At 34.7% G+C, this 12,001-nt stretch overlaps 1 protein-coding gene across 4 annotated transcripts in view; it reads right to left on the reverse strand.

Annotated features, from left to right (window-relative positions):
- Positions 1-227: 227 nt before the first annotated feature.
- Positions 228-12,001, reverse strand: part of pcx (pecanex) — a 46,877-nt gene continuing 35,103 nt past the window's right edge. For all 4 annotated transcript variants that reach the window (XM_074183225.1, XM_074183224.1, XM_023174146.2 and 1 more), the window contains exons 17-24: positions 10,992-11,185; positions 7,753-8,044; positions 7,238-7,580; positions 6,829-7,182; positions 5,526-5,719; positions 5,283-5,473; positions 3,475-3,615; positions 228-3,393 (exon numbers count right to left, since the gene is read on the reverse strand). In XM_074183225.1, the coding sequence (XP_074039326.1) occupies positions 3,253-3,393; positions 3,475-3,615; positions 5,283-5,473; positions 5,526-5,719; positions 6,829-7,182; positions 7,238-7,580; positions 7,753-8,044; positions 10,992-11,185 (1,850 nt within the window). In that variant the 3' untranslated portion in view covers positions 228-3,252. The remainder of the gene's footprint in view (positions 3,394-3,474; positions 3,616-5,282; positions 5,474-5,525; positions 5,720-6,828; positions 7,183-7,237; positions 7,581-7,752; positions 8,045-10,991; positions 11,186-12,001) is intronic.

Below are 12,001 nucleotides of genomic sequence, written 5' to 3' on the forward strand. Positions count from 1 at the left end.
CTCAAAAGTCAGTTTTGGGGGAATTGGAACAATTGATGAGGAAAAAGGAGATACGAAATCCCACTAATGGGGAAGTATCTGAACCTCAACAGCAACAGCAGGCTTTCGAAACAGTTGCCAAATTGGACACCAACAGAACACAACAATGGGAATCTTTCGACTCTGTCAAAAAATTAAAATATATGATATATGTATGAACAAGCCCGAGGAAGTTATTGTATAGCGAAACACGTGTTGCGGTTTTGTAAACTGTTCAGTGAAAATATCGCAATAAATTGTTACTTGAATACGAAAAATTAAAATCAATGGTACACTTTCTGGCTGGAAAAACTCCACAGAATAATGTAAGATCGAATGAAACAATCAAAAATAGGTATAAGAAGCTGAAGATAAACGAGGAGGAAGTTGAAAAGGCAAAATACAATTATAATGGCAACAGACTGAAAAAAGCACCAAGCAAAAAGAAAGACAGTTGGAGATTCATCAAGCAGAACAGACAGTGATCTTTTTAACACTCAATTCACAGATATAGACACTTTCTCCCTATGTCCCACTATCTCATACAAAATTGAAGAATACATATTGAAAATGACCAGAAAAAAATAAAAAGTGATTTTGAATTTATTTTTTTTTTTATTTTGTTCCGTTATCAATGAAATATCTGAAAACCTTTGTAAAATGTAAAAAAATTATTGGTAAACCACTGGTGCACATAATTAAAGAGTCATTAATGACAGGTCACTACCCAACATCATTGAACATCGTCAAGTCATAACCTATCTATAAAAAGAGAGGATCAATAATTACAGAAATGTTGGCACGCAAAGCCAGATATCAAAATATTTGATGTAATATATGATGCAAGTCTCAGTAAATATTTTGAGAATCACAATCTTCTATCGAATTTGCAGTGTGGTTCAAGTTTAAGTACATTAACAAATTTACTTCTTCGGATAACTTTGACAAAATTCACGCTGATGAAAAAACAAGCATGAAAACAATTTCAGGTTGGCTTCAAGAAAATAAACTAACTCCAAATTTCCAACCATCTTTCTATATGAATAATTCTAAAAGATTATTGAACAGCTTATTTCAACAATTATATAATCTTCGAATAACTTCGAGAAAATTCACGATGATGTAAAAACAGACCTGAAAACAATCTGAGGTTGGCTTTGAAAGAATAAATTAAGTATAGTTTGTTCTTAGGCAGTTGAAGAACACAGTATCAATGGGAACTGAAAACTATGAGTTTTAATAAACAAGGCTTAACTATGGTTTGGGTAGCTTAAGTCATATTGAGCAGGTGTTCAAAATAGAAAAAAAATATTAGAAATATGCTCGGGGCACATGTTGGGTCATGTTGTAGGCCATTGTTCTCATACCTAGGTATAATCAAGTTCACTCTTTGTATATATATTTAATCACCATTAATATTGACAAAAGGGGAAATGTATTATTGAGAAGTAGAAGTACATAATTTGAACACCAGAAGATTAGCCATTGAGCAAAAATTTGTACAAAGATATTGAATGCTACAATCACTTTACTACTATTCAAAATGATACTGTAGACGTTTCAAATATGACGGTTTTAAATATACCCTGTACAAATATTCGAGTGGAAAAAGTATTTTATTCGATTCGAAAACCCATTTTGAAATATTATTTTTAAAATCAATTACATCCACGTATGGGATTTGGAACATCCCATACGTGTTATTATAAATAACACGTATACCCTTCAGAATCCACAAAGTTTTTAGGAGTTCACATGAACCACTCATTGAATTGGCAATTTCAAGTCGACTACGTGAGTAAAAGACTCAATATCAGTTTCTATGCCTTAATGCAGCTTAAAAAAATCTTGAGTGAAGAACAACTGTTAGATGTTTTCTATGCTCTTGTTAATTCTGTTCTATCTTATAATGTGGTCTTATGGGGAGATGCAACAAATATTAACAGGGTCTTTGTTGCTCAGAAACGAATAATTCGTATGCTTCACAATCTACGTCATACTGATTCATGTAGACCTGTTTTCAAGCAAAGGAAGATATTGACAGTACCTTCTCTCTATATTTATAACTGTCTGCTCTTTGTGAAAAAACGCGAGCTCGAATTAGAAACTAACTCCCAATGTCATAATTAATCAACAAGGAACGGGAATTTAATCAAACTACAACAACATCGTATAAAATTATTCGAAAAGACGCCATCTCAAGCAGGTTCCAAATTTTTCAATTGTCTACCTTCCGGCCTGAAAAGGTCGGTTGTAGCATCAATTCTGGTATTCAAACAGAGAATCAGAGACTATCTTGTAGATGGTTGTTTTTACAATATTAACGAATATTTGGAATATCCACATTCGCTAATCAACAATTAATATAATTCCGGCATTACCTATTTCAGCTATTATGTACATGTATAAACACTTTTAATTGTTTATTTCAAATAAGCACTCTCATGTGTTAAATTTATGTATTTTGTACTAATGTTTATATACATTTCATGTTTTTTACCATTGACAACTCCTATATCATTGTGAAGTGATCATTTTAAGGAATAAAGATATTGTATTGTATATTGCTTCAAGAAAAATGATAAAATCTTATACTTGTATGCGTGTGCTAGTACTATGTAGACTAGTCCAAAACTTGTAATAAGAGATAAATAAATATTTTTTCTTTCACCATTATATCTTCTTTCTGACACAACTAACTTATTGGCAGTATATTCAAATAATTGTTTGAATTATTTTGTTCTGCAAATGTAAAATGATCGCGGCCCAATCAGGCCAAGGACATATAGTACAGTTGACTAGCTTATGATAAATACAAGCCCATTACCTTCCAGAGAATACCAAGACATTGAAAATTTTGAACTTTCTGTATTTATTTCTCCCTAATAAATTATAGTGTTCTATTTTCAGATTAAAATTATTTAAAATAATTAGATGGATCATCAAAAGCATTTACATTAAAAATTTTAACAAGGGAATTAAACTTGAAAACAATCTTAAAATGGATAAAACAAACAAATGTCATTTAAGGCCGTCCCACTTTTCATCAAACATTTTTTTTCTCAATTAAAATCTTTACTAACTCTTCAGTGAACTAAGACGAAACAAATTTAAAAATAATAAAAATATCGCAGAATTAGTCTTTGTAACCTCTTTGTTTTGAACTTAAGTATTCTACAAAGTCAATAACAAAGGGAGTAAACTGAAGCGAAGAAAGAGAGGAGACCTCAAACGCTATGCCTCCTGACTCAAATCTTGGACTCCGCTTTCGGCTATAGGAACATACCTGTCTTCGATCTGGACTAGTAAAATTGTTCGATCAACATGAGATCTTTTGTTGGGGTCCTTATGGCAAGGAGTCCATTTATGTACGATCTACAAGAAGAGATGTGCCATAGTACAGTAAAAAAAAAGAAATTGATGAGAGATGGAAAATTATATTTTTAGATAACTTACTGGCCCTTCCATTCCTGCTTCAGGCACCCAATCCTTCCAATTTGATCGACCGCCTCTTATCCTCATATATTCTGTTGGCCACATCACGTCTATCCTCCTTCCAAGATTTATGGCATCATATACCAAATTTGGGTCAACAATCTAGAATAAAACGATTTCTATGATAAATCATCCCATTCAAGTGTATATTATAATCTATAGAAGGGAACTGGTACACTATGATCCTCCCATAAATATTTTTTTTGCGAAATTCTGTCACAAGAATAAATGTCAAATGAGAATGACTGAACAGAGAGATAATGACTTAAAATATTATTTCTTCTAGAATTTGTCTGTGACCAATTGACTGATGGTTAAAATATGAGCAAAACTCCGAACTTTGAATGCTGTTTTGCTGGCAATTTACCGACAAATGATTCATTCCATTATCTCCTAAACCAAGAAATATATTTAAAGACTGGACAAAATTCAAATGGGAAAAATCATAGACAATAAATGAAGCCAAAATGTTTTTGAGAATTTACAAAAATGGCAAATATTATCATTCACCATACTTTAGAAGAGAAACATTGAGAAATGTTATCATTATTTTCAGTAGTAATAATGATCCTTTTAATAGTATAAGCCATCTCATATACATACGAGGTCAGTTAAAAATTAGGCGAACTTTAATTTTTCTCAAAAAATACTTATTTATTTATGAATTTCTATTTTGTCCCATCAAAAAAATCCTTCTCAGATATATCACACTTGTGCCTGCATTTTTTCCAATCCTCCAAGCATTTCTGATATGCAATTTATGGTATGTCCTAAAGCTCTCTCAGAGATTCCATTTTTATCTCTTCAATCGTCACAAAATGCCGTACTTTCATGGGTCTCTTTAATCATATGAATAGAAAAAACTCTCAGGCTGCCAAATCTGGTGAATACGATGGGTGAGGCATGATTACGGTGTTGTTTTTGATAAGAACCACGAACCAGCAATGAAGAGTGAGCAGGTGAATCGTGATGCAAAAGCCATGAATTGTTGACCATATGACCATGTAACAAGAACTCCTGATGCACTATGCCACGGTAATCGAAGAAAACAATGAGCAAAACCATGACATTTGATAGAACTTGGCGTACTTTTTTTGGTCTTCCATTTCCACTTGAAAGTTTATAAAACCGAGACACGTGTATTCATATATATTTATACAATAGCATCTTAGGGTGTCACAAAACTCACAGTATTGTTTTTTTTTAAGCTACTAGGAAAGGAGAGGCTCAGTCTCACTATCACGTCTCATAATATTTTGTGAATAATCTCTGCTTGTATCTACTGGAGGTGGTATGTTATATCTACAGAACCAGAAATACACTTCCGAGATATAATGATGTACACCCATATCAAACTAGAGCTAGCAGCAGTATCTATCCCAGACTTGACAATCTTGATCTGGTGTCCAAGGGACCAATTTCTATGGGTATAAAGGCTTACAATAAGTTGCCAGGAAATAGAAATGAGATCACACTATCCAGATTCCGAAGCGCCATGAAAAAATATTTACAAATTAATTTGTTTTACGACTTCACTGAGTATTTTAATATGAAACAATAGTGAATTAGTGTTGGTTTTTATATATTTGTGATTGTGCATATTGATTATAAAACTATAGGTTTCCTTTTTAGGATAAGAACTTCTTTATTGTTCATTATGATTGTGTTCTATACCCAATAGGGTCTCGGAACGAAATATACGATTGATTGAAAACATATTTTAGTTATTTGAAGCTATATGGTCATATCAAATCTCTTTGTATACTCACTCTAACTCTGGGTGCGACACTTTCTTTCTCAGACATATCATAAGTGTCTCCTAACTTCTCATCTACACGAGCATGAGATTCTATAGCTTGTGGTACTGCCCTTTCATCCCTTTCCTTGAACAGCCCTGCTAAACTGGCTAACGTAGAACTGGTTGGTTTGCCAACCGATACCAAACTCCCCCTGTTACCACCTGAAAATGATACGAGTACTAACAAAAATGAAAATGTTATTCAGGAAAATACCTAAAGATGTTCTGCTCAGGCTTGAACCTCTTCCAATGCTACCTCCTAAATGTGATCCGTCAGTTGACTGACTGCTGGTATGATGTGCCAAGGTGGAGACAGGTGTCATAGCATAAATGCCTTCGTGACCCATACATATTTCCTCCCTATTGGCCGATCCACTTGAACATCCTTCACCACATCGCTTTCTTATCCTGAAAATGATGGACAGGTAAAAACAAAAACTTTTAAGAAAAGACTTGAAACCATTTTACATTTCAAACTCTTCATAAAATATTCAAGTTATTGGTTCAAATATTCGTTTCTCTGCAGCAATATGTTCTACACAGTGGATGAATTCTTTAAATTCTAAGATGATTACACATTAATATAATGGCTGTGGTATACATTTTACTTACTTTACACATTCTATACATTTTAATGTGTTATGACAAAACTTTACATTTGCCTTTTGTATTACTTTTTTATGTAGCTGACTAGTCCGATATATTTCTTGCAGGATGAAATAAAGATTATGATGATTATGAACCAATGTAAAATTCAATGTATTTGCTTCACTACAAACAATTTACATTTCGACCATATATTTCTTTATTTTTGGAAATTGAAGATGCCTAAACTCAAACAAACCATTCGTAAATGTAACAAAAATTTAGATGAAAACAATAAAAATTGCAAATATTAATTTTCAAAGCCTCTAAATAATAGAAATGACTGCAATTATCACACAAGGTTTTTCAGCTGTCGGCTACAGCTTTCTTTGAAACTCATAAATGTTCATCAAATATCGACCATCACATGATAATGCACATTTTAAATGTTCACTCGAATTATCGGTACAGCCAAAATATTAAGTTGTTTCAAAATTTTGTCCGTTTTTATGAGTCTACTTTAAACTGTAATAGCTCAATGAATACTTATGAATACTTATTCAATTTGATATATGATGAAATTAACCGATACTTGATGAAAATCCATAACTAACTTATTCAAAAAACACTTTATTGTGAGATTTTTCACTAAACAATTTTACAAAAACGCAATACATGTTTTGCCATACAATGGTGTGTCATTGGTAAAGTCAAAAAATTTGGTGTGGCTACTGAAAGGTTAGAATGAAATTGAAATTCTTTCCCACATTGTTTTTAGTCTAATCATTATTTTTTTAATGTACATGTACTAGGTATTTAATGTATTTTCTATATACCGTAATTTCTGCTAACCATTCCTATACCATCAGTGATTATCAAAATGGGAAATAAAGAATTTAATTATTATCATTACAGTAATATCTTCGACTCACCTCCTAAATAGATTCATCACATAATTTTTTATCTTCTGAAACGTTATAGAGCCTCCCACTAAGCTGCAGAATTGCTGGTTTGTTTCCGCATAACTTGTCGTCAATGGAGACACATAGATAGGATAACCAATTGGCTGATCACAAGACGAATTGATGATATTCCTGAGAGCCTGTTTGGCGTTCTGTATGCTCCCTCTCTCAGGATTCCTGTTCCTGAGATACACCAGTTCTTGTTGTTGCCCCGCCCACAGTCCTCTAACGCATTCTTTATTGATTTTTATCACTCTAAAGTTCAGGTATCTTTTGTTCAGCATAATTATTTTATATTCCTCATTGCCTTCATCGAGAACATGTCTAAAAAATAAAACGTCAAGTAATATATTACATACATAACTTGTGGTCATACTACCTCAATGCCAACAAACTTGGCGTTCCACTAAGCACCCCTCTTCGCCAAGCTGGATCGCCTTCGTGTGAAATAACCAGCTCTTCTTCATGTTTACAAATGGCATCGTACAGGGTAGCTAACTCTTCATATTCGTCTGGAGACATGAAATGATCCTGATGTAGTTTTAGAGACATTCTCACCCCTGGTGCGACAACAGTTTTTAGGAGATCCATATCAGTGAAAACCCATTCGTCTCTAGCACAAGATATGCGGAAGTCACCCTTGAAGAGGGCGTGGAGACCGTAAAGAAAAAATTCTACACCAGATACGGTGTTGTGTGAGGCAGTACCCAAGGTTCTTCTTCCTAAAATTCATATTAATAAAACTTTTATCTCTTTAACTGATCCTCAAACAGTTTACGTCACAACAAAAAAGAAACAACATATTAATCAGGCAGAAATCAGACAAAAAAGTCATTCATTGGAGCTTTTTTGTCAATATACGATCTCTTGAATGGAATTTACAACATATCTCACCTAAGAGACTCAATGCAAAACACAGCAACACCAGAGACGAATTGATGCCTGAATCAATGTTCTTTTCTCCTCTTTCAACACAATATGTTATCCATTCCCCATGAATCTGCATGAATCTATTATGTGTCATTCCACTATTCTGCATGTCGAAATCTTCGTCTATATTGTAATTGAACACCGGATCCAAATCAACGAAATCACTATGTTCCATGGGTTGCAAGGCTTTCAGAATGGTCTGGTTGCAAAGCCACTCTTCAAGTTTTGGAGATCGAATAACATAAAATATTATGCTCTGAAAAAAAGTCTTCTGTAAAGATTTAAGTTGGAAATATTATTGATATACTGAATAAAATAATTCAAGATTATTGACATATTGTGGAAAAGTCCAACTGCTGGGCAAATTAGAAAGTGCATTCCAGTTGAAATAAGTCAACTGATTTTTTTTTTATATCCCGTGAGATGAATAGAATAGAATAGAAGTTTATTTAACCACATTACACTTTACATGTTTGTAGCAAGTCATGACAAAATTTGTTACATATGCTTACGCACACCAAAAGTAATTTCAGATCGGATGAGTATAAAATATAATTCAAGATAAAAAGTAGAGCAACCTAAAGATTAACATTAAAAACATGAAAGAACAACATGATATAGCATATTTACAGTAGTCAGATGAGTATGTTGCTTGTATGTTGAGACTTAGGAGCGATTTTTAAAATACCCCAGGTAATCAGAGACAGAGTAAAAGCAGCCCTCCAATAGTAGTTGTTTAATGGATTGTTTGAATTTATTCATACTAAGATCTTTCAGCTTGACTGGTAAACAGTTATATAAGTTGTAATCCAAAGAATTTTTTTGTGATTTAGCTAGGCGATATCGATTTGTACAGATCTTTTCAGCGTTTCTCGTACGGTACTGATGAATATTAGAATGTTTAGGTAAGGTACTGGCAATTCTGTGGATTTCTAGCAAAACATGAAAAATGAATAACGTTGGTACAGGCATGATACCTAGTTTTTTGAAAATTGGCTGACACGGTTCCTGAAAACCTACATCTGCCAATATTCGAATGGCTCGTTTTTGTAAGCTAAAGATATTGAGAGAACCAGGTGAGTTTCCCCAAAGAACAATCCCATAACCAATGTGAAAATGAATGGGCTACCTGTCCGGGAAGCCAATGTGGCCTTACAAACGGGGTCGCTGGACACCAATCCCGAGGCTGGACAGAAATGCTCACCTCAATCTATGGCGGTGGCTAGGGATGAACAGAAATGTCCACTCCAATCTACCGCTCGGAACAGGGTGGACATGGCAGATCACCTCGTGATATAACACAAAAGCCAAAGCGTAAGCGCATTTGCGGCGCCGAGGCCAAAACGACAAAGATAGCGAAGGAGACAGGAGTGGCAGCAACTATAAGTGTACCCTCCTCCTCCCCCACTCCACCTCCAATAGCAAGGGCACTTCCTGTGGTGGGCGCCAAGAGCTCCGCCTTGAATAAAGGCAAGGAGCCGGCTGCCCCTGCAGGAAAGCGCCCTTACTTGAGCACCTCCACGGAGGGAACCCCAAGAATGTTGAAGAAGCCGCGCAACAACAGTAATTTCGCTGCACCTTCCAAAACCTTCACGAAGGCCGCCGTGAGACACCTCAAGGTTGCCAAGGCGAGTTTTGGCCTTCACCTGCCGATATAAAAGACATCTTCTAGTGACCTGTCCACCTTCCTGGAAAGGACAGGATGGACGATGACCTAGGAGGACAACTCCTCGGGAGGATGTACAATGGGTCACATGTGGTCCAGTGCCGTGGATCTACACTCACCCTCCCAACTCCACAGATACAGAAGTCAACTGATATTGACAAAAAAAAATCATAAAACACGTCAACTTAAGTTTCGAAAGAGACACAAAATTCATTCTTATTTTGATAAAATATAAAACTTTAACCTCTGGCATAGAATGGATCCAAAACAAAAACACTTTTCCCGAACACCAGAAATGCAACACTTTTCTCGACGCGCGTTTCATCAACCAAATGGCGTCTTAATCTCCTTATGTTCTCCTTTTTGTTCAAAGGAGTGGTAGGCAAGGGCTTGATTTTCAAGAATAAATAAACTTGTCACCTATAAAACTGAAGTTGACGTTCAAGATATTATTACAGTCTCAATATCAAATGACTTATTCAAGGTTGATCATTTTAATTGATTATTTTTAAGGACAAAACACAAGCACTACAGTAAAATCGTCATGGCGCTCTGAGATCGGTTCCTATGCGAAAGTAGTGATTCACATTGGATTTGAATCGCAAGAGATTAAATCCATTTGAGAAAACGTTATCAGGAAGTTCATTCCACATAAACGCAGTTCTTCAAATGAAAGAGTTCTTAAACACTGAAGTTCGAGGTGTACTGAGTTGAACCTGAACACGATGAGCAGCCACAGTCCGTCATGTATTTTTGATATGTACCACTCTTGGTGGAATTAAATGTGCCAAGTCATTTGAACACCTCTCGTGAAAGTAACTATAAAAGAGAGACAAATCTCCAACCTTTTTTCGATGTTCCAGACTATCAAAGTTACAAGGAATGTTCGTTTCTGCAATCAGGCGGATGGATCTTTTCTGGGGCGGAGCTCCATTCATGAGAACAATACTCCAAAGGTCTGATCTGATCTGAGCTTTATAAAGCATTAAAAGTTGCTGAGGTGTGTACAGTTTTCTGGTTCAGAACAGTGTTCCAAGCTTTTGATAAGAAGCCTTTGCAATTTCAGCGACATGATTGTGACAAGATACATTGGTGTCCATTTTAACCCCCAACAAACTCTTCGAAGCAGAAAGCGGAATTGTCTGTCCTGACATTATTATATGCGATTTGGAGACATTTATCTTTTTGGAGAAAACCGATGTCTGTGTTTTCGTGGCATTGAATTGAACCTGGTTACTTTCTCCTCAATTCGAAATCACTTCTAGATCCTCATTAAGATATGCAACCTCCTGCTGCTGGTGAATATGTTGTGGAATCCAAAAGGAATGACGAGACAAGTGTGCTGTCTTCAGCAAAGCAATATATTGAATTCTTGTTTTTTTTTCAATGAATCGTTGATGTACAATAATAAAAAGAGTTGGGGACAATGTGGATCCCTGGGGAACACCAGCGTTGATGGTAAAATTATTATCTTGTTCAAAAACAGCGATTGAGATGTTTCTTCGTTCATTCAGTTAATATTTCAAAGTCAACTTACCTTAACATAGTAAGACACTAGAACTTTTCTGAATTCAAAAACCTGCAGCATGGATACTGCACTATTGTCAGATATACTGTAACCCTCAAGAATGTATTTGGCAGCTGTCACTTCCCAAGCTAACCAACGTTGGCTGAAGGCGGCATTGACGCTCAACATATTTGGTAAATGACCAGCATCACAGCAACAACAACCTGACAAGTAAAATACTCGATGTACATTTGATTTGATGAAGAACACTTCTTTGTCAATTATTTACGAAAATATACTGAATAATTATCATTTTTGTGAAGGAAATCAGAGTTTTTTACCGACCATTACAATTTTAATTTTTCCCAGATTCGATGAAAACCTTCCAAAAAATATTTGATAAACGGGTATAAAAGAAACTATATAGCTCCAACTATATACACAAAAAATATAACTAAACATACATAAATTGTTATAAATCGATGATGTAAACATGGCAGCTGATGATGTCATGAAATCAAAAAATTTGTTTTTAATGAATACTCCAAGAAATATTACAAAAAAGTAGGAGCTATTATGGTATATAGGAAGTCAATTCGAATGGCGTAAAAACTAATTAGTTACTGAACACGTCGGCAGTTTGTTGTATAATTTTCTTCAAATTAATTTTATTTTTCATTAACCTACACGATTTTTTTATCAATAGTGAAGAGTACATAGTATTTTATTTAGCTGTTCGGATTGACTTCGTCTAGACTATACACCTGAATATTGCTTTAGATATATTTACAAAGAGACAGTGGTATTGCCAGACCATATTTTCAATGTTTAGATATCTGTATCAATTATGATATTTTTTTCTCAACATTAATTTCACGAGCAAACACTGTGGTCCCTTTCTGTATTGTTAATACAGATATTGAGAGGTCCCAATATTTACCATTGAGACACACCTAGGTGACGGATTGTTTATTGAAAGAAAATATTCTCACTACTTTACTAGGCTACTGAGATATAATTCCATGCAACTATACGGGGTT

This window comes from Leptinotarsa decemlineata, unplaced genomic scaffold (genome assembly GCF_025532065.1).
Source record: "Leptinotarsa decemlineata unplaced genomic scaffold, Ldec_3_MD MMD2_tig00026336_RagTag_RagTag, whole genome shotgun sequence".
NCBI lineage: Eukaryota > Metazoa > Arthropoda > Insecta > Coleoptera > Chrysomelidae > Leptinotarsa > Leptinotarsa decemlineata.